This window comes from Centruroides vittatus, unplaced genomic scaffold (assembly GCF_030686945.1).
Source record: "Centruroides vittatus isolate TY-2023 unplaced genomic scaffold, ASM3068694v2 contig_630, whole genome shotgun sequence".
NCBI classification, from domain to species: domain Eukaryota; kingdom Metazoa; phylum Arthropoda; class Arachnida; order Scorpiones; family Buthidae; genus Centruroides; species Centruroides vittatus.
In genome coordinates, this window is record NW_027122387.1 from 319,993 (window position 1) to 347,992 (window position 28,000).

General features: G+C 31.1%; 1 protein-coding gene across 1 annotated transcript; it reads right to left on the bottom strand.

Moving 5' to 3' along the window:
• On the bottom strand, positions 1-27,769 carry Vps52 (vacuolar protein sorting 52). Its single transcript, XM_067275673.1, has 18 exons — positions 27,652-27,769; positions 27,491-27,569; positions 23,356-23,408; positions 23,200-23,275; positions 22,445-22,512; positions 22,243-22,356; positions 16,987-17,048; positions 7,600-7,750; positions 7,292-7,525; positions 7,166-7,223; positions 6,960-7,093; positions 6,721-6,879; positions 6,532-6,650; positions 6,343-6,466; positions 6,062-6,265; positions 5,819-5,996; positions 5,624-5,742; positions 1-248 (listed from the first exon to the last, which is right to left on the bottom strand). The coding sequence occupies exons 1-18, from the start codon at positions 27,658-27,660 to the stop codon at positions 102-104; spliced, it is 2,088 nt and encodes a 695-aa protein (XP_067131774.1). The 5' UTR covers positions 27,661-27,769; the 3' UTR covers positions 1-101.
• Between the last annotated feature and the right edge of the window lie 231 nt (positions 27,770-28,000).

Consider the following 28,000-nt stretch of genomic DNA (forward strand, 5'->3'; position numbering starts at 1 on the left):
TATTGTCAAATACTAGAAGTTTTATGCTCCTTTTCCACACAATAAATTAATACAAATTATCTGCAAAAAAATCTTATTTACATATATTTATCATCATCATCTTAAAAATTGGATTTGTATTTTTTGACTTCCACCATTAGATGATGAATGTTCAACAGTTCGCTTCGAATGGGAAGATTTTTAAACGGCGTCTGCGATAAAACCTTTTGGAATCGATGATAGTATTGAATGAGTTGGGTCAGTGTTGCCTGTAAAAAAAATTTTTTTAATTACATGCAAGAGAGCAAAAAACATATATTTAATAAGCTTGAATGCTTTTTCAACAAAATTAACCCAGTTAAAATAATATAATTAGGTATGAAAATACAAAGGTTAAGAAAAGCTTTTATAATAATTTTGTTACAAAATATAATTACCACTATGTAAGCATAATGGATGTGTTGCACCCACAGTTCCTCTCCCTTTAAACCTTTTTTGCAAATTGATCATCTGTTGAGGCCCTTCCAAATTTACATTTCAGGCTTCTTGTCAGCTCTGTTTTATGCATAGCAAATATGGGATCAGAAAATCACCGTTTTGACATTGAAGACGGGGATAACCCTGACTGGCAGTAAACTGCACCAAATGTTCAAAGACAGCTAGAATACATCTGGACGTTGACAAGATGGTGTGCCAAAAAACTGTTATATGGCATTTTTAAACACACACACGTGATCGATGTAAGCTAAGGATTCATGCTGCTACTTGTAAATAGAATTGGATTTTCTTTTGATGATAAAATCAAAGACACCTTTTGTACTTTGAGTCTTGCAATCCTTATTTTCAGATCGCAAGACTTGGCTTATCAGTAAATTACACAACAAATCATTTAACTTTCCTGGCAATATTTAAAACAGTATGTGCACCATCTGTTATGGTATAAGTCTTTTAAGTCCAATCCCCTTGACTTTAACCACCAAAATTTCAGAAGTTAATAACCTTCAAACAGGGTGAACAAAGTTGTGTCCCATGCACACACATACAGTAAACCCCCAAATTTTTTTTGGACTGGACCTTGAATGTAAAAATCTGTGTCATTTTTTGACTGATTCCCTCTGTTATATATAACAGAACCAGCAAAGTATGGCAAAGTTCAAAATTACATAGGAAAATTAATTTTCCTATGTAATTTTGAATTGTAGCAAAACTCTGATAATAATTTGACTTTCAGATACTAATGCTTTCGTAGAAAGAGTTTTTCATCCAAAACACCTATGAACGTTTCTTAAGTTAAATTCAAAGAAATACTGTCAACAGATGTATACAACGGTGCTAAAAGATTGAGATAAAAAGCTGCTTTCTGAAGCTCTAAGTAAAATTGTTTCTTATGAAACATTAAGAAATAATATAAGTCATGCTCCTGAAAGAGATTTTCTCCACTTGGCAACCCTATTCAGGAAATCTCAAGCACTTCCCAACATGGTTTGATTGGACCATCGCATCCAATTCAACTAAGTGCCAGATGTAGTCTATGATTTTTCCCTGTGGCTTTCTTCCTGATGTAACCCTTTAAGTATACGTATTGAATAATGTGAGACACTGAAAAGGAGGAGGAAAACAGATTAAGAAACTTAAACTTTCTTGGCATTTTTGTGACCCCAAATCGATATTAAACATGTCATAATCCTACATCTTGCCTTAAATTCAGGTAAACTCTGTTTATTGTAACTGTAATAATAATTGTTTATATAGGGTGACTGATCTTTTTGTTATCCAAAATTCCCACAGCATCAGACAATCAGAAGTTTGTTGCTGCATTTTTCTGGTATTCAACTATTATGACACAACAAAGTCAATATCATGAAATTGATGACCTTCAACAAGACTTAACATCATTCATAATAAAATATGGAACCTCAACCTATCACTCCATTAGCCACAATTTCAATTCTATATAATAATAATAGCTGCAAATCTGTATAAAAACTAAATTACTAGAGCTTCAGGATACACAACACATACCTACTATTTAAAATACACTACCGGCCATTAAAATTGCCACATACGTGAAATTTGCATGACATGATTCTATAAAAGAAGAGATTTTACAGAAATTGCATTTGAATGTTGTTTTCTGGTCTTATCTGCACAGCCTTAACGGATCATACAGCCATGTCAAGAAATGGGTCATTTGCAAGACAACAACAGTCTGAACTGTTCGTGCAAAGACATTTGCAGCAGCATGGACTATCAGCACGGCAACCGTAGCTTCGGCTACTCTTGACACTGCATCACGGGCAGAAGCGCCTCCAATGGTGCGATCGACGACGAACCCGGACGCAGGAATGGCATCGTGTCGACTTTTCGGACGAATCCCTGTTCTAAACAGAACTGGGATTCGTCTGAAAAGCCGACACGATGCCATTCCACCATTAGAGCACCATGATGGCCACATCAGTGTTTGGTGGCATTATGGAGAATGCACATTGCCAGCATGCATTGAACATTGTCATACTGGCCCATCGCCTGGAGTGATGGTATGGGGTGCTGTTGAAACATGTCTCAATCACTTTGAACAGCAGCCGTTACATTTCTGATAGGGCAGAGCCATGGGTCTTAACACATCTTTGAGGTCTCCATAATGCTATGTTTCAGCAGGACAATGCACGACCACAGTTGTCCTTGTTGTCCCGACCTTCCTTTGATACAGAACATGTTCGACCGTTGCTCCGGCCAGCACGTTCTCCCGATCTCTCACCAATTGAAAATGCCCGGTCCACGGTTGCCGAGCAACTGGCACACCACCACTCGCCAGTCACTACAGGTAGACGACCTGTGGCATCATGTTTAAGCTGAATGGACTGTTGTACCTGTACATGCCATCCAATCTCTGTTCGACTCCATGCCGAGGCAGATAAGTGCTGTTATTGCTGCCAGATTATTGATTTCTCAAGATCTATACTTCAAAAATTCATTACTTGTTTTTCCCACTATAATGTATGTGTCTAATAAATATCATTCTGTTATTTGCATTCCTTCCTGATGTAGCAATTTTAATGGCCAGTAGTGTATAGTTTAAAGAAATGAAATTGAGAACAAAGGATAACTGCACATATTTAATTTTTTTTTCGAATATTAATGCAATTTGTTTCCACAGTTAGAAAATGAAAGATCAAAAACTAGTAGAATACAGAAATTTACAAACAAGGCCAGAAATGGGAGTACATTAAGAGAGATTTCTTACCGAAAATTCTGAAAGGCTCACGTGATTAAATAAGCATGCGGGCCATCTGATATTTACAGCCTCTTCAACTATTACTTATTTTTTGTGTAAATTGTTTAAATTCAGTTGTAACACTGCCTAATCAATATCTAGGAGTTTGGTCTGTCACACACAAAGACAACTACTATACTCAAAAATATTTCTTTATGAAGCAAACAAATATTGACACAAAAGTACAATCCTAATAGTGAATATATTATCCAACCAGGACACAACAATTTCTTCTTAGTTACAACATAACTATAGAACCTACCATTATTTCTCTAAAGGAAATAACTATCAGCAAATAAAAAAAAGGTTATAAATTGTATATTATATAGACTCGATACACTCAAAGTAATTCGTTTGTAAAGAGGTTCATAATTAATAAATTTGATTTAACTGACTCAGAATAGAGATTATAGAAATCTCTCTCTTCTCTTATGAATTTCCTGACCTCGCAATTCTGAATCCCACAGACCACTATAATAAATTTTTTTAAACGATACGAACATCTATAAAGATTAAAATAAAATGGAACTTTTACACTACTTAACCCTTTCCCGGCCAGGGTACCGATCTATCGTTACCCTATTCGTTTAGCAAAACAGCCAGGGTACCGATTGATCGTTACCCTGTTAACAATCGATTTTTATAAAATTTATCGACAACAGATGTCAGCACTTGACAGCATCGTCTCGTTTATCGTTCGTTTCACATATTTTTGTCCAGGTGTTTTGTCGACTTAAAAAATTTTAATTATCGGTTATTTTTCCTTAATTTTTCATTTTCTGATAATTTTTTATTTTATTTTTAGCATATTCATGCAATAATATTACTATAATAAGTTGATTTATGCTATAATAAGTTTATTCAGCTATAATATGTTAACTTAAATATTTACGATGTATTATGACCTTCAGTTCTGATATTTTATATATTTTTTTAATTTTTAATTTTTATTTTTTTTTAAATCTAAAATATTAGCAAATGTTACATCTATTGCTATTGGTAATCATATGTTTATTACAAAAATATATAGTCTTGTTTGATATGAAATGAATAAAGTATATTAGTTAATTATATTAGATGAAAGCAGAATAAAGTTCAGATTTCAAACAAATGTTTGATATAATGTGCGATAATTTCACAACGAATAAACGTACGTGCATAAATGTAATATCAAATTGTACAGAACAATATTCTACGTCATTCTGGCTCAGTGACAATAAGAATAAAGTAACCAGACAATGTTAATTTTGACAAAAAGTAACAAATTTTCAAGTTTGAATGTCAATTATCATATATTATTTTTTTTTTCTCATAAATTTTTCAAACAAACTTTATTGAAAAATGTCGTATTTAAAACTAACTACATTGATAAATATATGTGATTTTTTTCATATGAATCAAATAATAATTTAATTTTTGGTTAATTTTTAAAATAATATTGCCTGATTTACCTATTTTGACCTTGGCCGTTTTACAAAATAAGGGGGCGTGGCAAACGGCAAGGAAAGGGTTAATATGAAATTCACTTTGTTGCTGCTTGTTTGAAATAAGTATATGGATTCTTGGCTCTTTTCCACAAAGGACGACCATTGACAACAGTCATTTTGTGTTTGGGAATTTTTATTCGAATTTAAAACCGATGAGTAAAAGAAGGCAACCGAGCATTTTGTGTTTTTCAAAGAAACAAAGAGTTGACCAATGTCCAAATTTCTCTGCAGACCACCATACAAGTCCTGGATCAAAGCTGTTTAAGAGTGAGAAACATCACCAAAAACAGTTTGATATATTTTATTAATATAGGTTTCAATAAATTTTTAGCCTTATGACATTGCAGAAAATATTTAACAAAGATAATCTCAAGCACATTTTTAAAAAAATACTGTTTTTATTATTAAGTGCAAATTATATTCACATCACAAGGCACATAGTGGTAAGTACACCACAAATACCATATTGCCTAACTCAAAGCTCAGAACCAGGAAAATCATTTATGTAGATGGTGACTTGTGTTATAAATCCAGACTACTGAAGTGCACCATCTACATACTGTACGATGTCTTAAAAACAAAATATTATCGAAATTGTGGAATTTATTGTGGGCACACCCTCCAAAGGGATAATCGAACTGGAAAACTTGAACTTGTAATATACTGTGTTATGTGTAATATAAATATAACCTGACATTGCAGTATCCAGTAGTCCTACACCAATAGAAAATGAAAGTTAATTTATCGTCTTTGATCTTGTTAAAGTTTGTTTATCATTCAATGTAAATGTAACTTCTCAACGTTGAAATTATTGAAAACCCACAGCATTTAAAATATAAACATTTGTAATTTAATTGTCCTAATTAATTTAAAAAATACCCACCTGAAGTATATTAGTGCCATTCTTAAAATTTGTAAAAGATCGCATAATATCTTGATTTATATCGTCAATGGCCTTCTTCCATCCAGAATTGAAAGATCGGATGAGAGAGGCGACCTTTTCTGAATAAAAAAAAATGCGTGTAAAGGGAGATTACCAGAAACATATAACACTTCGGTTACCTGTTAAATTACTTACTCTCTTCTTTTTTCAAAATGTCTACGTTGCCTCTTTCTAGATATTTTTCGCATTCTTTTACAAATGATATCATTCCGCCGAAATGAGGCGATAGAACCTCTTCCACGTATTCCTGAGTTCTGGCATTTAATAATTCTTTAAAACTTTCGGATTCCTTAGAATCGTCTTTCGTTCTTTCCTAAAGATAACATAAATCTCGAAACCTTACGTAATAAATGTGCCCTATTAAATAATAAGACTCACCAGGAGTACGCTTAGCATCATGTCGTAATTATTAATAAGGAATATCAACTGTTCTTTACGCTCGGGAAATTCCGCGGCCATCCTGAGTATGAAATTTTCCACCTCTCCCTGAAGAGCCGCGAGTAGTCGTGCCACGCATTCGTTTGGGAAACTCTCGTTGATGCCCACGATGGCCGCAGAAAATTCCGCGTATCTCCTGGTAATCTGAAAAATGAGATTTCAAATTTTTACGCTAAAAAAAAATAAACTTTTATGCAGTTAAAAAAAAAAAAAACACTTACGTAGTGCGGTCTCATGTCTATAGAACCTAGTTTCTGGGGATCGCAATCTCTTATGCTCTGTATATTCAATTGAAGAATGTATTCAAAGCGTGGCCATAATAATTGAAATAGGGCTTCCCAATATCTAGAAAATTACACGTTTAACTTGTAAAAATTAAGTAATTTTAATTTTTCTTTTTACTTACTTACTTATCGAGAGCGGGGACTATTCTTTTGTGCATCAGTAGTTGGTAACGATGAATGAGGTGTATGCATAAAAATATTGCAATGGAATCGTAACAGTCTTGTACGTAAACATCGATTTGTTTCTACGAGAAATTTTAAGAGCAAGCTTTTAACTTTTAAAACTAAATATATGTTTAAAATATAAGAACTTACCAAAAATGTGGTAAGTGTTCTACCCATGACGGAATTAAATAAATCCTGTGCCGCCGCCGTGTTTGCGGCCATGAAGAATTCGGAGAGGAAGAGATATTCTCTAGAGGAATTGTCGACTAAGGCAAAATGTTGGCTGCGAAATAAGCTCTCGAATGTGTACTGAAAGCAATTTTCATTTTCACCATTTAAATGCTCCGATTTAATGATAGTTTGATAAGAAAATAAAATAGAGAAATTACTTTGGTTTCGTTTTTTTGTGCAGCATGCGGTACAATAATTGGACTTTCTAAATCGGTGGTCAGGACGCTGCCTCTGTTTCCCAGCGTGAATATCGTCGATCGGTTTTTCAGGGAAGGTTTTGAGCTAAAAATACTTTCTAACGTTAAGAAAATACTACAAATAACGGATTAAAAAAGTTTTTTTTAAAAGTATTTGTAAAGGATATCTCGTTTGGCAGTATCTTCTACGCCCATCAGATCATCCTTATCGGCCATCTCTTCAAACTAAATTGAGTTATTTACAATTTTTATTTTAATTATAAAATGCCAAACTCTTACGGTAGAATACAAACCTGCAATTTCATCAGTCGACTAGAATAACTCTTAAAATAGGAATAATATATTTTCATCATAGTATCGATATACTCGTCTCGGATTTCTCTGGCTATTTCCCTCTCGTGGGTCATTAAAAACTGATAATAAAATTTGTGTTTGAGCATGGCGTTCTGTGGCACTTGATAATTCGTCATGGGTTTACGAAACGCATAGATTTTCTGCAGGAGATATTCTCTAATCTTAACGATGGCCTAAATAATATATATTAATATTTAGACACTCGACTTCTAAAGCGATATAAATTTATTCGTAATAAAATACAAACCTTGAATTTTAATTTTTCTAAAATGTCTTTTACGTCTTGACAGGAGCGAGCATCTTTAAAACCTTGTTCCTTGACGAATGATATTTTGTGATCCAGTATAAACAGCTGTTCCAAGAATCCTTTTTCTGTTACGGGTGTTTCTAAAATATGACTGGGATTAAAAAATAATTATTATTAAGAAACTATGAAGCAAATGTACAAGATTTTTGTTAAAACTTAAGTTTATATAATCCCCAAATAGTTTTAGCAATACAAATCTTCATTTTTGAGTACAACTTAAAAGGAAAAATTGCATATTTTATAATTTCTGTTTTATTTCTTGTGTCTTTCCCACCATAGGAACATACAGAGGGCCTCTTTTCAAAATTTGGGCGAGCGTCTAAAGCAAATAGTACATCAAAAATGACCATTTTCGTTTCATTAGGAAATATAATTCACTTGTCCGTGCCGTAAATAGGCAGGTGCACAAGCACAGGATCTAGGACAAAGGAGACATCAAAAAAGAACCGACAGATATGCTGTAATTATACTTTTGTATATAGATACATGTGAATGGTCTTGCATGTTTCTTGTTTACACAAAAATAAGACGACAATGCCTTTATTGTATAATCTGATAATGAAAAATGTCTTGCTGGAAACATATAGTGAAATAAGACAATACTCATATTAAACAATTTCATAATAATAATAATAATAATATGCAGTCCAAAAACAATATTAGATTTATCCATAATTTCAAAATAATTATTTAAAATTTTTTGTTTGTTTCTTATAACTCAAAGAGAAGAAAAAAATCCAGCAACGAGTTGTGTAACTTTCCCGGCTGTTATGAATTTTATTTTAAAAATTAACTTTTATATTATTAATCGTAATAAATGAATAAAATTGTGAGCGGCTCCGTTCTGTTACGAGATTTTTTATATTTATAAATTTTATAATTTTTTTTAATTATAAAATAAAAAAACGTTTAATTTTGAAGGTAAAGATAAGTTTTATAAAAATCTATAAATGCTAATAAGTAAAATCGTCATTAAGTTCAGAATAAATATATATTTAAAATTATTAATTTTATTAATACGTAATTAATTATTTTTTATTATAAAAATTTTTGAAATTCCATACGATGAAAAACTTCGAAACGCATTACGAAATTTTGAATGCAAATCGAATTGAACGAATCCAATTCAAATGTTCGAAAACTGATTAGAATAATTACCGATTTAACAGCTAAGCTACAGCTTTTATGCCAATAATTTGGAAAAATAAAGAAATGAATACATCTAAATGGGAATTTACTGAAGGAAATGATGGTCAAAGTGTGAAAAAAGATGCCACAATTCCTCTTCGGGATGCTTCGAGACATCGACCGCTCGACGACTGGATGACCTCTCATATATTTGGAAGAGATTACGTCTACAGATTCAACAAAGAGAAGTCACTGTATATGTTTGGACCAACCAACTGGATTAGAAGAATCGCATGACAACTGTTACATTCAATTTAAACGTCAACTATCAGAATGAATATCTGAATGAAATACAATCGCTGAAAGCAATTATAATTCTAAAGATAATTTCAATCACATTGGGTCTTCGTGCGGTACATGCTATGATCCTTTATAACTATGGCTGGTATCACATTGCTTACAATCCTTTTCGTAGCAAGTTCCAGTCTTGTGACAAAAGAGTTGTTTATGGGGGTTCTTTTACAAAAATACATTTTTGACGCCATTCCATTCGCTTTTTCTAACATTCAGAACAAATCGTATTGGTCGTCGGACGACGAGGGTCATTCTATCAGTTGTGAAAAAATAACAGGATCTAGGCATTGTCCTCGTGGTTACATCTGTCTGAAAGACGTTGGCATAAATCAACCAGATTACATACTGAATTTCGATACCTTTCTTCTGTGTTTTGTGTATTTAGCATCGTAATGATGCTAGACTGAAAAAAAAAATTATAAAAATATCTTTTACACAGCAGGTCCATTTGGTATTTTCTTTTTGGCTCATTCTTATTTTTTTGGAACTAATTTTCTATTGAATATTATCCTTGCTATTGTGGTCAGTTCGTATCAAGATATTTTGGAAGAAAGAGAAGATTCCAAAATTAAAGAAAACGTAGAATATTTTCAGGAAGCGGAACAATTTCCCTTTGATCTTAATAATGTTCAACTAGTAAAATATACCAAAGCTCCTAAAGAATATTTACCAGAAAGATGTCCGACAGTTATCATAGATGTACAGTACATCAACATTCATTGATAGAATATGAGGTGCTTCAGAAATTGAGTTTTTGGAGACAAGTACAAATGAAAGTTACTCTTTCATTCATAGTCACAGAGTGACAGAGACATTCAGATTCATAGTCACAGATAGTGACAGAGACATTCAGATTCTTTACTATAGTATTGGAACACTTCTTCTGGCTTGTGAACATTATGGAATGTCTGAAACATTTCATTGTTTTTTCTGATACACTGCAACCAGGCACTGACTTGCATTGCTACTTTAGATCTATCTTTAACTATTATTGTGTACAAAGGCGAATTTGCCAATGATGGCTGGAGAGTTTTTGATGGAATAGTTGTAGTATTTAGTAATATAGAAATGTTCATATCTATATTTCTTAAGTGTTTTTAAATCCCTACACTTGATCAACAGATCAAGTGTAGGGATTTATGATAATGACGTTATCACAGTCGTTAAAGGTAATGAAAAAATAGTAACTGTCATTAGCTATTCATTGTTATCATTAGCAGGCTATTGTTTATTCTGTCAATGGTCCTTGGACAATAAAAAAAAAAAAAGATCTGGCGACGCGTGTTAAAAAAATCAATTGACTCAATTAATTTTTAGTATTATTATTTTTTAACTCACCAAACTGTGGGCACTAAGAGAACCTCTTTTAGAAAGCCCATTATGGGTTCGGCCAAGCCCACAATGGGGCGACTGGGTGGTGAGGGATGGGGCCCGACATATCTGGACGGACCACGCCCTGGAAAATTTCTGGGGCTTTTTGTATCCATTTAATCTCAGGTTCCCGAGCAGTAGGCTGCAATTTTGACCGCTTGGCCATCCGAACGAATTAATTTTAATTATGAGATCTCTTTCACTAGAGAATGATGATGACAAAAATCCAGCAACAAGTTGCTTAACTTCGCCGGCAACATTTGGTGGCACCATCTATTGTATTTAAAAATATAAAATGGCAAAGGGTTAATTTTCAGGGTAGGGATGGTTTTATAAAAAAATTAGTAAACGCTAATAACGAGTAAAATCGTCATTAAGTCTGACCCTACTGGAGATACGACCCCCTTTACCCCCTAGACCTTTAACCATCAGAATTTAATAGCATCAATCCCCTAATACACAAACCTCTCTGCAAAATTTCAGAAATTTTCGACAAAAAGTACAGGAGATATTAAATTTCAAAGAAAGTAAACAAAATCGTGGTCCCCACACACATCCAAACATACAGGAAAAAATCCCAGAATTTTTTTGCATTTCTCTACCTTTCAAAGTGCAGAGTCCAAAAATGTAAATATCTTGGGGGTGGTTTTTTTGACCGATTGCCATACTTTCCTTCCATTATATATAACAGCCGGGAAAGTAAAAATAGATTTAAAAATCCATTATAGTGTTTATAGTAAAATACTGTAGTCGAAAATAATTTTTTGTAAAATTTGGCATGCAAATAACATTTGTTGGAGAATCGTTAAAGGAAAGATTTGATAATATATTTAGCAATAAATAGGATTTATACAATTCGAATACTAGTTTCTCGGGACTAGATTTCGGCACTGTAGTTCAAACTGGGAAAGTATAATCAACGCCGATTGAAAGTCGGCAAAAAACAATGATCTGAATACTGATTTAGATGATGTGACTTTACAATATCTTCACAACATACTTCTATATATTGCTAGAATTTTAGTAACATTTTTAATATGATTATTGAAAATGAGTTTCTTATCAAATGTTTTGCCGAAATTGCAAACAATATCCAAGTATGGAATTGACCGTTTAGAAAAAAATGGCTCAACAGAGATTTTCCAGTAAGGAATAACAAACTATTTTTTATTTATTTATTAACCTGAAGATTTAACATCCCTAAAGAAATAATGAAGAATTTATTTGTGTAATATATTAGCATCAGAATGTATTGGTTTTAAATCACCAGGAAAAGCTAATAACAAAGATTCAAAAAAAGAAATAATTCTATTAATAAATACATAAAAGAATAAAGTACATAAAAACACTCTTAAAATTATCTCAAACATCTTCCAAATTTTTCCAAAAGTTAATGGTATCTTGTCTGGTTTACGATATAAAACTGACAGTTTCTTCATAACAGTAGCAAATTTTACGAAATGTAAACTGAATATTAGATTAAAGTTTATGAAACTTGGCACCATTATAATAATACTGTAATAATAAATCAGACTGCTGAAGTCGAGATTACCAAAAGTTTTTAATTAGGAATGTTTTCAACCTTGATTTAAATCAGTGATTCCCAGAGTGGATACTACTGCTCCTCGAGGATGGTAAAAGACTCAAGGGGATGCTGGAATGCAAGGGGGCAGTAGAGTGTTAGAAAACAGGGGTGACAAAAAACAAAACAAGAAATGTATGCACTAAAAGCAGATGATAGTCTTAAAAAGTTTGGAAAACATTGATTTAAATCAAGGTCAAAAACACGTTAAATTCTTCAGATAACAGCCGTCAACTTTAACAATTCATTCGTTTCACCGTTATTATGAATATCAGATTTAGTGGGAAATTCAAAATTTTTAAACGAAGACTAAACTGTGCCGTATTAGGAGAAACAAACAAAACCTTCATGTTTAAGACTATTGTAAGTATTAAGAGATTTTACTATCAAGGAGCAGTTTCTCTTATATTTAGCTTTTCCTAAAATAACTAGAAACAAATTGCGAAAAGATATGCGAATAAAAAAAAACTTGTTTGTGATTGAATTAAAATAATCAAGATACCTTTGACAGCGTAAATCATAATGTTGTTTTGAAAATGCATAATGAACATATAAATATTATTGAAAAAGAAAACTTCTGGTTACTTAAATGTTGTAAAAGGTTAAAATCAGGCCATGTTATGTTCGAAAGATTGAAATCTCTGCAAATAATTATTTTATGGTTATCAAAAAGAAGGAATAAGAGTCCACGAGATTTTTTAACAGACTATATTAATTACCCTTGATATAACCCAATGAAAATCTGACAGATACATTGTTTGGTATTACTAATGTATCAAATTATGTTATTACACAAACTATCAACCATTAAAGAACTAATTAACGACTATCAAATTAGTTCAATCTAGTTTTTTTAATTTAATATATTTTAAAATACTTTTTTACTTATTACAACAAAAACTAATGGGCCTCTCAAAATAAAAATAATTAATAATTTATCAGTATTCCCTAAATTAAATTGACAAATAAATAATGCTAGCTATGACATGTTTTGCAGGTGGCAACCTAGTGGTTGTATTTCAAACCGTATGCACTGACTGTTCCGCAGACAATGGTGTACATTGAGTGATGCATTTTTTATTAAAAAAAACCCTATTTTGAAATAAACCGTATACCGGTGGTCCAAAAAGATGAGACGTAGGGAAATAACACTGAAAATTAACCAATATAAAATTACGACTGCCTGGCTATATTTAAAGGTTTGCTGACGTTCAGGTTGTATTAATTATGAAAACTGAAACTTACTGGTATAAGAATTATTAAGTTTCATTAAGTAAAAGAGTTAAAAACAAAAACAAAAATATCTAGTAATCCGTGAATATAAAAAATAATTTATTTTTAAATTTTAATACTGATTTGTATTTCATAAATTAGGTATAAAAAGAGTGGAAATATTCTTAAATAATTTTATTTTTAACAAAAATTAATAATAATAATATTCAAGACATAATCACAATTTATGGGAACCAAAAAATCAGATTTCTTTATTCACTTCATCAATCGGCGAATTCCCAGAAAACCCAAAAGATGAAGTCGAGTACATGGAATGGAATTAATTATAACAAATGTTCAAAATGTCCTCCATTATTTATCAAACAATAGTGAAATTTTTATTATTCATAGATTACTAGATTTACTAGAGTAAAAAACATGCGTGTAGAATGCACACTGTAGGGTTTGGGGTAGTGAAAATATTTAGAGGGGGGGTGTCAAAAAAATTGAATTGTGCCTGGGACTTCTCAACTGCTAAATCCGCCACTGGTTGTATCGTATCAATTTTATTGTAATGCTTGAACAACACAATACAAAAAAGTACAGTAATATATTTATCAAACTTCCTTATGAATATATAAAGTTATAACTATTTATTTGCCAAATATTGAATATTCAGCAAATAAATAGCATATAATTATTCAGTTATTACAGTATATAATTATTATTCAATAATATATTCGATAAATTTTTTAATTAACACACAAAAAGTGTTAATCAAATTAATTTCTCATACAATTATTACAATTCATAATTATATTACGATCATTCAAAATTATAAATTTATATAATGTATACTATCAAATGATAATACAGGATTCTTATCAACTATAATATGGTTCAAATTCACAGGTTCAAAGTCATAAAATGGGCACTTTTGAGTTATTGAGTGGCCAAGGTACAAAAAAAGCATAATTTTTGCATATGTCAAACCATAAATCATACCACACTATACAGTGCGCTCCTCTATGTGGTGCATGAATACCTTTCTTCTCAGAGAATCAGTCTGCTGAGCCTTTATAGTAATTGAAAAGGAACTCTATAGACATATCTTATACTTTGAAACAGAAAAGAGTTCAAGCCTCACAACACACAGGCAAATTACTATTTTTGCTTCGTGAATTCTCAACAACTGAAAAATTTCCATTTTTTTTTCTTACTTTGTTCCTATAGAGACATTTGATCAGGACCACTAGAATTACAGTGTCAAAGATTCAACCAAATCCTCTGGGACCCAATTCTTATAAGATTTGTGCAGAGTTCTTTAATCATTAAAAATAAATCAATTAATTTAGAATATTCTGGAAGAAAATATTGATCTGGTATGGTACTTTAATCCACAACTTCTGCCTACTGTTTAGATGCATCATCAGTTATGCTACTCAAATTTCCTTCCAAACAAATTAATTATTGCTTATTGGGTTATAATTAATTAATTAATTATAGCCCAATAAGCATTTGGCTGTATCATTCAATTAAAATATATCAAATTTGGTTTACATGTAATTATATACTATATATGTATAGTGATACCTCAGTTTTCGTCCATAATCTGTCTGAAAACAATCGACGAAATCCAAAACCGACGAAAACCGAGGCAATTATTTCCATACGAATCAATGTAAATCCAATTAATTCGTTCTAGACACTCCAAAATACATACCAAAAACACATTTTATAGAGAATTAATATGGCGTTAAATACTAAAAGCAATAAGAAATTAACATAAAGACTAATTAGCATAGAGATAAAAGCATTAAGATTAAAGATAAGATAATTAGCATTAAGATGAAAGCAAAGGAATTGTTTGGCTAGACACGTGGGGTAATGTCTTGTTTTGTGGAAGCTAGTTGGACACGAGCTTCTAGCCTATATCGCCCCGTGGTAAAGTGTGACCTAACTGTCATGTAATAGTACAGTAGAGCGTCGATAAGTGGAACGTCGGTAAGTGGAATGGCCGGAAAGTGGAACGATTTTCAGTCGGACTGTGTCGTGCTGAATCGAATGTTTTTGATACTAAATTTACTTCTAAAGTATAATTTTCATGTTTTTTATATTCTTTAATATATTTATTTTGTTTGTACAAAATGCAGAAATAATTTTTAACGATACGATAGCCTCGATGATTATTATAAAAATTTTCGTTAGGCTTAAAATCGACGAAAATTCAACACGAAGTGACACGCAACGGAGAAAAATTCAACAGGAAGCGATACGCAACGGAGAAAAATTTGAACATCGGACAGGTTAATGTATTTTTTCGTACAAAGTCGGAAACTGGAACAAATCATTAACTGGAAGGACCCCAGTCCCCAATTGGTTCCACTTATCGACACTCTACTGTAGTTATATGCGTTTATGATGGTTGTATCGAGGGGAATAATGCCTTCCGAAAAATCCATTTAAGGGTTACTGGTCCCTATTCAGGCATTACAGATGCGGAGAAAACCCGGAAAACTTCACGTGGCCAGCCCGCCCTGGTGAAGCGCGAACCCACGACCGAATTCCCAATGTTCAGGGAATGGAAGCGTTGGCCAATGGTGGGCTGCAACGAGAAATAATGCCACACTGCACTGGAAAACACCCTTTCTTTTTGCAAAATTAGCAGCGATGTCACTTGAGCATGCCGACGAAATCCGAGGCAATTGACGAAAACCGAGACAAATTTTTTGCGAAAAAAATCGACGATAACTGAAGTCAACAAAAACAGAGGTATTACTGTAAATCATGCTGTGTAAAAGCTTGAGTTGACTGAGTGCAATGGAGAGGGCTGTCAAAAGGAAAGGAAAATTAAAGATTTTTATTTTTCCCTAGGCTCTCAAAAAATGGGTGCCTGTACTACTACTAAAAATTATGACCAGCAGCAACCTACTGGGGGGGCCTGGGACCGAATCCAGGAAGATTGAAAAACTGTAGGAAATTTTAGATGTGGTCTATCTGGATATGTCTATCAGCATCCTTAATCACCTGGCTGTCTCACTGTGGGCTTAAGCCAAACCTAGAATGGACTTCTAAAAAAATAAGGCATTTTCCATCCTGTAGGCCTCTTAGTGCCCACAGGATGAAAAGAGTTTTAAAGAAAACCTATAAACTAATGTTATTTTTACTAACAAAAAATAAAATGGGTGCTGCATTTTGTTAATAAAGAAATAATCTAGATATTTCATATGTTAAAAAAAATTACAAACGGGGCAGCTCTACTCCAGACCCAATATAAGCATGTGACATCCTGGTCATGGAAGGCTGCAGGCACATAGTCATCTCCAGTTGACACAGTGAGTGACCAATATGGTTGTATCTTCTAAATTAATTAGCTTAGAAGCAAAAATCAGACAGAGGTCTGGTTATCATAACTGATAATTCCTGCTTACTGTGCAGATGTGTTATGAGTTTAAGTCCTACTTCATATAAATCTTTTTTTCCCACAATTTTCTAAATTTATTTCTAATGATTAAATTTAACACAAGATGGTGGCTTAATTATCTATCACTAATTCAAATTATTTAGTATGTTAATAATTAATTTGCCATTTTATAGCCTGCTATGAATCCAGGCTTATCGTTCGATTATTAATGTATATTGGATACATAATAAAATATATTATTTTTGATCATACTTACTTGATCATAATGTCAGGTACAATCATTTCATCCACAAATTGACTGAGCTCACCTCGTACCGCCTACAATAAATAATTTTAAATAACTTTTTAATACAGTGGCATTCAAGTAATGTATTGATATAACATAACTGTATAATAATAAAACGTTAAAATATCGAGTTTATCTTTTTTTGTTCGATAGTCATTTTACTCAATGTCTTATGCTCTTTAGTAATAAATGAAAGTGGTGAAATAAGACAAGACTGATTACCAAAATCAGTTCTTGAAATATTATTATACAGTCGACTCTGCATGAGTCGACACCCGGATAACTCGTCACTCGTCGTTACGTAGTAAATTTTTTGTGGTCCCGGCCGACTTACATAAGCATTAATGTTATTAACCTTAAAAAACTCGGTTTACTCGACATCGTTTAACTCGTCACCACTGGATAAATCAACATACTCTTTCTGTTTCACACTTTTTTGACGTCTGATAAGTCGACTCCCCTCCTGAAAAAATGAGTTCACACCGTACAATAAGCTGTGTGGTGTGAACTCATTTTTCAGGGGGGCGTCGACTTATCAAAATTCTAAAAAGTGTGAAACGGAAAAAGCATGTTGATTTATCCAGTGGTGACGAGTTAAACAATGTCGAGTAAACCGAGTTTTTTAACATTAATAACATTATTGCCTATGTAAGTCGGCCGGGACCACAGAAAATTGACTAATTAACCTACGGTGACGAGTTATCCGGGTGTCGACTTACGCAGAGTTGACTGTGTTTCCATTTATACTTTTGTCAATTTGTTAGTATTATGTTTTATAAGAAATCATTAATTTAAAACTTTGATTATATAGAAATGAGGTGCAAATAACTAATACAAATCTAAGCTTTTGTTCTTTTAAATTTGTGCTTTGTTCTCTAAAGAGAGAATAATTCTGTACATTGTTTTATTTATTAATAAATAGTCCTCTTCATCATGTAATGTCATTCAATATTTGTCTACTTTCAATAACAGACTTATCTGACTTGTTTTATTAATGTTTAATAAAACAATAAAATGTATATATTAAATTAATAGATGATGGATATTTCCTTAATAATTGTCATGATAATTAATGACTTTTTACTTAAGACTCTTTCTAGAACTAACTTTTTAACTATCCCCTTAATAGGGATGGCCAGTTTTTGAGATGAGTAATGCTAATTAAGGCATTACCCCTCCCTCATCACCTAGGCAGGTACACAGGGCCAAGACAAAATGGGGGCCCTAAAATACAATATCAAAACATGAACAGCATTATATTTAAATTTTCAAATTTGCCACTACTGCAGCCCATTTCATAACATTTTTAGTTAAAGTTAAAAATTAATTAACTGTTTCTATTGTATTTGTTTTTTATTTTTCTAAGAAAGTCAAATAAATATAATATTCTGTTTATACATGAAAGAAAGCAAGCCAAAAATATAATCTTAAACAAGGCACATGAAAAGCTAGTTATGACACTGAGGATGACCACTCCAGGACAGAACACTCATGAAAAATTCTTGGAGTTCCTTGCCTAATACTACGTTCGCACACAATCCTCGACTAACTTCGATCTCGATTTACCTACAATCTGGATTGTGACTGTCGCTATTCAAACGTCGTGCCGTTCGCACAGGTAATTCGCTTGAGAATAACCCGGCTATTGTAAGCGATGATAAAACTGGCATAACTACTCGGTAAGTCACAAACACCAACACACAAAATGGAAGTTTTGATTAGAAATAAATACTTTATCTTGCCATATATCTAATAATAGACAGATGTCATCGTCTCTCCAAACATCTTTTTTATTTCTTTGCCGATAGCCCGACACGTGTTCTGTAGCCATGTTGTATTTTCTCATGCGCGTGGGATTGTGGGATCTCTCTTATGACTGGATCTAGTTTCAAGAACTCTCTCCAGTCAATCGCGATTGAACGTCGTTTCAGTCGAGATTGAAACGGTCGAGGGTGTTCGCACCAAGGCATAGTCGCTGACCTTGGTCACAATCTAGATTGAAATGCTCGGTGCGAACGGGGTATAACGATCAGATAACAAGAGATTGGCCTGACACTTTCCTGCAGGAATGTTTATTCATATCAATAACATTAATAATTCATAAGATGAAATCTATTCATTTCTTTCTATGGTTTAAAAATGTTTTAAAAATGGTTAGATTAGATTACATTATTCTACATCTAGACCAGTGATTCCCAAACTTTTTCGATCCATGCTTTGTTTTATAAAGTTATACCAAGCTCTTCCAACTGTATCCCAATGCCCTAACCCATTTTTCCTTGTGTGAGAAAGGCTTAGAAATATTCTTAGGAAAACTTTTCTTTGAATCTCACACTTTGTGTCCTTACTGTATATTGTTCTCAACATCTGAAAGTCATTAAAGCCATTTCTTCTTACCCATTTAACAGAGGAAAGGGAAAGACTGTCAGTGACCCCAACCTTTGCCTATACATACAAGAAAGACATCAGCCATACACGAAGTGTTTAGCTAGCAGAAAAGAGGGTAAGGGGAAGAAGAAGGAAGAGGAGATAGACAGTAGAGAAAGGTAGGATCCCTCTGAATGGCGTATATATGACTAAGTACCCTCTATGTTTGATGTTGGCATGCAGTTTTTAGGCTGCAAACCTTTGCCTATAGTAAACCTGCCAGTGCCCCTGCACCAACTTGCTTCTTTTCACCCCCCTAGATTTACTCACTGCCTGCAATGGTGAGTAAATCTAGCGGTTCCCAAAGTGGGTGGTAGCACCTACTTTGGAACTACTGATATAGACTATAGTATTTTTCCTTGAATCTTAGAAAATTAAATGCAGAAACTGGATAACCTGGAACAAAATGTACACAACCTTAAATTTCAATACAAATTCTTTAGTAACAAACATTTTTTGCCTTATTCAAAAGTCATCAGGCTACTACATAACTCCAAACATTAAAGGCATCCATAGAATCCACAGACTTCTGTGAGCATCTTTCATGTTCAAAGTGACATAGTCTGATGAAGGCCTATGAGTAGAGTCAAAAATATTTGCTATTAAAGATTTTGTGCTGAAATTTATGATTATTCACATTACTCTGAACATCAGAAAATTTTGTATAAATCTTTTAGCGAATTAAAACTAGCATGATTCATTGCGTCGTTTTACTTTAGCACAGCACTCATAACTTACTTCTGATCCCTGATCTATTTAAACTAAAAATAGTAAAATATTCAGAACTACATTAATGTTAAATCAATTTTTTTAAATACATAATTGCAAAATTTGCATAGAAAGCACTTGACAATTCAATTTCATCTCAATGTCAAAAGAACATAAGTACTTTTTTATTTTAATAAATAATATACTGTACAGATATCGGGCTTTTTTAGTTTTTTTTTAATTGCATAATAAATATCATTTTATGTATTGTCTAATATGAGTGAAAAAATAAATGATATGCAATCTATTATAATGTTTTCATTTGTGCTTTTTAATGAAAACTTAACAAAATATGCCTGTATAAAATATGTAAATATCTGTTTTGTGAAAATATTAAAATAAATAAAATGTCAGAATAACATCAAAAACATTTGTACTTGACACATGTTCAAAATCATTATTCAGAAACTAAGAACAAACTTATTCGGGTAATAATATTTTTGTTTTTAATGTATTTGTTCTAACATGCTAACGTGTAAATTTCCAAGCTGATGACGATCTTTTAAGAGCTTCGAATATAATTTGTTTTTGGTTCCTGAATTTAGCATTTTTTTCTAACAATTTTAAATGTCAGAGTTTTGACATGTTTTCATCATCAATGGTGGATGAGAGAAATAATTAAATTAGGCCATCATAATATGATGGTCTAAAAAGCAGTAGTTCCCAACTCATTTTCATCATGGAACCTTTTCACCTTAGTAAGAAATGTTAGAACCCTGAAATTTTTAACAATTATGGATAAAACAGCAAATAGAAACATCAAAAACAATTTATTGAAAATGCAAAAATAAAAGAAAAAAAAAGATTAATAATGGAAAACAAATATTATTACTTAATTCAAACTGGTTATTAATGTGAAGGGTTAAACTTCTTTGTTTGTATCTGCCTTTTCAGTCTTTTTGTCACTAGAAACATTTGAAGTACTTGCTAAATTTTTTCAAAATTCTTCACTCGGCTTAGCTCTTCTCCATGATTTTTCAATTTGGGGTATACACAATATTAAAAGCACTGTAAATTTATATGATTCCCACTATATTTTTATATGAAAAAAAATATCACAGAATGATAATAATCTTTGACTGATATATCCATTTTTACACTGCACCACTGCACTATAACACACCACAGATGATGGGACATTAATTAAACCTGTGTATGCTTGTCTGACATGAGTGTCCACCACTAGTATCATGTACAGTACCATCGGGCATCAGACTGGCCACTCCGGTCATTAGATTCAATAGGCTTACTCTGTAGTTATCAATGAATTAAGGCATATTTAACAATTGTATTACTATTTATATGCTGGATACTTTTTACAATTATTTTTTTATGATTTTCTAGCTTTAGGTTGTTTTACCGTTTTTACAATTTTCATTATCTTGTCAAACATTATATCATGATTTCAGTTCAATACGTTACTGATAAATTGATCTCATCTGTTTATAAAGCTGTAAATAACTCTAGCATATGTAGAGGACATTATAAGAGGACTCAATCCGAGACTAGAACAATTACACCTCATCCCAAATCTGCATTGACACATTCATACATCACTAGACTCAACAGATTTTATTGTGGAACCCCAAATTTTATTGGCAGAACCCTAGGATCCTGTGGAACACAAGCTAAGAACCCCTGGCCTAACGTATTTATCAATTTTCTTAATAATAAGCATGTAGTTTAATTTATATTTAAGCATGGTATCAAGTTTTGTTCAATTTGAACTATATGTTTTGTGTTATAAATTAAATAATTTTCTATGAAAACTTCTTTCTTCTTAATTCTTTGAAAGAATAATTTTCTTATCAATTAAATAAAAGTAATTCAACAGATTTTTATAAAAATTAATAATTATCTATATTTTGGCAAATAAATTAATCTATTTATGGTAATAATAAATAATAATAATGAAATTTAAATCATAAAATCAGATATATTTATTGTAAAAAGACATGCAAAATGGCATTATAAGAAATATAATATTTTTAATGGCTATTTGGCTTTTTGTTTCTTAGTAATGATAATTACCTGTCGATTCTTCAAACGTATATTCATGGTGACAGACTGTTGTTGGAGCGTAAGTATTTCTTGGCTTATACTACCAAGATCATTTTGAAAAGATCTCAACATTTGTTCCATTCTCTGAAAATAATAATAGGACAAAATGATAATTTTATTTGAAACTTAATAATATCATTTAATTTGTACACAATAATTACAAATAACTTACTTCTAAAATTTCATCACATGCATGAATTTGGTTATGTAAACTAGCTATATTTTGACTTTCAGTTATATCTTTAAAAAGTAAAGTTAAGAATCATTCATAAAATGCAATTCTACGAACACAGTTTTATTATTAATAATGATAATCATATTAAAGAATTACAGTAATATATTATATTTCTCTATTTTTTTAATGAAAAATGCAACATTTATTCGTAAACAAACAAACAATCTTCAAACCCAATATACAATCGTGATAAGCCAACAACTACCGAATTACAACGGGCTAATATATCGCAAATATTTTAAATTAATTTCTAAATAATTTGTCACTAAAGGAAGGGGTTTAAGTGCCATCTCTTATTAGATTTAATAATCATAATTAAATTAAATAATTTTAAAAATTCTGAAAGAAAAGAATTGGCCTGGAGTGTCAATGGCAATGCATCCACCCAGTAAGTGGCAGTTGCAAGTTCGAGTCCCACCCCGGGCTGCTCTGGTAGTTATTGGCTTTATCACCATTGATTATTCTTCGAATAATCAATGGCAATAATGAAGACAGTTCTGAGTCATATATATTAAAAAATAAATGCTGCAGAAATATATATAAGTTATATATACTAAAAACAATATGCATTTTCTTTTCTAAAATGATTTATTTATAAATTATTAGTGATAACTGTAATTGATTAGCTTATACAACAAATTTTTATAATAATTTTTATGTAATGAAAAATTAATATTCTATAAGAAGGATACAATCCTTAATGGAAGCATTTTCAACATCTTGTAATTCTTTTTCAATTTGTCTTGAATATTGACGCAGATCCATACCCTAAGAGATTAGAAAAAAAATAAGTAATTTTAAAAAATAAAAAATTAAAACAATTTCAGACGACTACAAATATACAATACCGAATTAAGTGCTTCTTTAATGAAGTCATCTTCCAAGTTTTCTTGAATGTGCACTAAATATAAATTTCATAAATTTGTAAGTCTAAAATGTAATAAAAAATTTCAAAATCTATAATATAAAATCTAATATCAAATCAATTGATTACCTCAAAAACTATATAAATAATATTCATCGGGTCTGAAACACAGCTCATTCTGGAATCAACTATGACAAAATCTAGTAATTGTTTTATAATGTACAATGTACAATTTTTTACCTTTCTTATAAGCACTAATTTAGTCACCATATTTAGAAATAATTTTTGAAAAATCTCAAATAAGTAAATTCCTAAATAAAATGAATTATTCGGAAATGTAATTTCCGTTATTAAAGTATTTAAAATTTAATTTTAATTATAACTTTTTTTTTCTAAATTATCTTTTCCATAGTTAAATTATCATTAACTAACAAAAAATAACAGCATAAATACAGAATTATTAATGCAAGTAATTTTAAAAATTAAATAATGCACTTTTAGTCTGAATAAAATCAGTTCTTTCTTGTATTATTTTTCAAAACAAGTAAATATATTTTCTATACTTTTAAAAAATAATGTAATAAAACCAAAAATTAAGCCTTACTCCTGATAATTAATAAATATTTTAACAATATTTAAACTCTGTTTTATTCATCTGCATGTTAATTACTTTTTAAATTCAATTCCTAGTGAAAATATACAAAGTTATAGAATTAATTCATATATACTTTAATATTACCATTCTGTGGGGGCTAGACGGGGTAAAAGATATCGTTGTGATCACTATACCGTTTATTCGGCAGTTAATCGTTTGATTAACCCTCAGTTGTCAAAGGGATGGCTTCCTAAATAAGTGTTAAAAAGGGTGGAGACAAGATTTTACAATCATACGAAATGATAAGCTATTTAATTTAAATAGGGATACGACTTAAAGCATCTGCATTCGCAAATGCGTCTTTTGATATACCACAAAATTTGGTAAAACATTAGAAAAATTATATTATATAAAATATTATATTTTAACTTAAAATTTGAGAAAAAATAAAGGGGGCAATTCTCACAATTCTATCTTCAGATAAACAGTTTGAAATATAAAATAAAATTTAAAAATTTCCAAATTATTTCTCTGAAATTTTAATTAATTCTAAAATCATTTATGAATAAGAAATAATTCATTTCTCTAATACATTGTATATAAGGGGAGTGTCATAGCTACATATTCAGCCCTGGAGCAAGTAAAATCAATGCGCCCCTTGTTCCTCGGAAGAGGTCTTGCAAAATTTATTTTAAACATTTAATTTAAAAACATGTATCTAATTATTCCGATTTAAAACCTTACTTAATAACAATTTATTTGAGATTCAAGACATTTCAACAATTAAGATATTCAATTTAATAAATACAAATATAATAATAAAATATAATTCTTTAAGTACGATTTACCTAATAATATTTACTAAATATTATATAAACTGTATTGACAAAATGTATGCAAGTTTAGTTTCATAACAAATACATAATAATATATAAAAAAGACTTCAAAATTGTTGTTTTCTTGCTTTTTTGTTTGCAAATCGGTCAATCACTTTCTCTAGATCAAGTTGACCAGCTATTGTTTTTTCAATTGATAGAGCTAAGACGGTGTTATGACATGCTGCTTCTTAAATAAGTTTTGATTAATTTTTGTAAAACTTCATTCTGCTGTCACTGTTGTTGCCAGTAAAGTTAAAAAAACAAGGCATGCTGCAATAATGTCAGAGAAGCTACTTTAGGCTGCAGGGTGAATTAAAAGTAGTTCGGCTACTTCGCGTATAGAAGTAATTTCTTTTCTCTGAGTATAAAAACACATTTTAAATTGAAGTAGCTGAGGTCCAAAACTAGGCAAAAAATCAGAGGGATATGCCGAATGTAACGATTCTGATCCTTCCGGAATATTTTTATCAGATGAGGTGAGAAGATATGCAGGTAATACACACTTAAAAAGTGTACATAATTGTCGAACGGATTCAAATCTAATAGTTAATTGATTGATTATTAAATCCAAAAACTTTTTTTACAAGTTTTTATTTCACCCTTTCTAACTTGGCACCCTCATGATTCGTGTGCCTGGAGCAGTCTGTTCCAACTGCTCCACAGTAGTTATGCCTCTGTATAAGGAATAAATTATAAAAATTTTAAGCTTTCACTACTCATTTTTAGACTTAACACATACTCAAAAACAATATAAGCTCTCATTAATTATACAAACAGATGAAGAGGATCAAGTAGACCTTTGTACACAACAGGAAAGGAGAGGGTCAAAGCATTATCTGCTTGGACATTTTTAGTGAAATAATTCTACTTACAAAGTCATATGAATGAACTATTCAGTTATAAAATATTTAAAGAACGTTTTTAAGTCATTTCAAAGAGGTCTTTGAACTATTGTACACACGATTACAAGAAAGGAATTTGCCAAAAATTCATCATTGTATACAACAAAGAGGGAGAGAGAGGAAGTCGAAAGTGGCACAAAAATTGATCCATTAATCTTAGAAATATGATGATAATAAAAGTCTGTTTTGATTGTTGTTTTTATAATTTATTAAAAATAAGTTGATTTCAAAATTCTAATTTATTCATTCATATTCAATAACTATGCATTAATAAATAAATTATTAAAAATACCTTTTTTTTTTACTTAAATGAGGTATTTAGCATTGACACATAGTGGGTTTTAATGTATTTTTGTAATTACAAAACAAAATATCTTATTACTTGCATCACTAACCATTAAAATAATATAATTTAAAAAAAACAATATACTTTCCAAACATCAAAGGCCATTGTACATAGTCAAAAAACATTTGTTCTGTTAATAAGCATTCTATTTTTACTGTATTTAAGGTTTTTTTTTTAATATTAATTTTAAGTTAATACATCCAGTTTTTTAAAGTTTTTTCATCAAAGAACACAGTTAAGAGAGGGGGAGATGTATAAAAGGAACGGATTGGGGTGAGGTTTAAGTGAATGTGCACAATCAATATGTTTAAAAAACCACAATTTGTAAGAATTTTATGGTTTTATTGTCGGGAATTTTATGTTTATTTATGATTGTAACAAATTTATTTTAATTGTAGAAAATGTCTTTTAAATGCCTGCTGATGAGGGACAAACAAGTCCAAAACACAATGTTAAAGTGTATGTGTTCGGGTGATTTAAGTAAACAATATTATTTCTGATCTGTAAGACCTAATTGCTGCACTCATAAATCCAGTATAATAAGTCCTGCTAATTGATAAAGTACTAGTAGACAAACTTAAGTTTAAATTAAGGACACAAAGGCATATTAATTAACACAGTTAACCATTTAGGTTAATGTAACCCTTGGTGCCAAGATGGCGGCTCGTCTCTGATTCCAGCAAGGAAATAGTGGGATGCACATTCTAACCTAACCTAACCTAACCTATTCTAATAAATTACCATAATTATTAGCAACCAAATTATTAGAATAGGTTAGGTTAGGTTAGAACGTGCGTCCCACTGTTTCCTTGCTGAAATCAGAGACGAGCCACCATCTTGGAACCAAAGGTGGCTCGTCTCTGGACCCATCTTGGAACTAAGGGTTACATTAACCTAAATGGTTAACTGTGTTAATTAATATGCCTTTATGTCCTTAATTTAAACTTAAGTTTGTCTACTAGTGTATATAATTAACCAAGATGTATATATAATTTATACATATATAGGACATACAAGATAATTTAATTTTGGTATCAAAACCCAATATTCTCTTTATGTAAAAGTACAATATGGGAATAATATAAATTAAAATTTCTTCTAATAAGTGTTTTTGTTTTATTGATTTCACATGTATAATTTTTATGGCTTTTGGAGATGGGTGGGGCCACATTTTTGATTAGTTCAGCTCTGTATCCGTCTATTATACCATGTATATACATAAACTGTAAGTGTAAGTGTTAGTGAAGATAAAGAATGTATTCACATGTAAAAACAGAATTAAATAAATATACATGCATTTAATTGCCTTTATGTTCAATATTTATGTGGAATTGAAATTTAACTACATTAAGATTATTTTTTATCCATACAATAAATACGTATAAACTGAATTATACCATCGACTTCTTCAAATATTGGATCTTCAGAAACAGGTTCTACATATAATTCAGGAGATTCTTCATTCAGTTCAACTTGCTAAATATAATAATCAACATTAATTAACGTTCTGTTAACTAAATATAAAAATTCAGTTATTTCTGTTACAAAATTTACTCACGTCGATCATTTTTGGAAAGTATTTAAAGCGCAAATTCTAGAAAAGTGTTAAAAGTTAGAAAGGTGACAGACATTTTAAATACAGTTGGTCGCCATTTTTAAATCTATAAGTGTTGCCATCTCTTTAGAAATTGTTTTTAGAAATGTATAAAAATTTGCGCTATTTTAATCTATATTTAGTTATTAATAATTTTATTGAGTTTTCCTATATTAATTTGCATTTACTACGAGGTTTAATAACTTTTCTTAAGAATTTTCTCTTTTTGCTCATATCCTTTCTCCGTGGGCTTTCCGCCCTGTGGGCACTAAGAGGGCCTCTTTTAGCAAGCCCATTATGGGTTCGGCCAAGC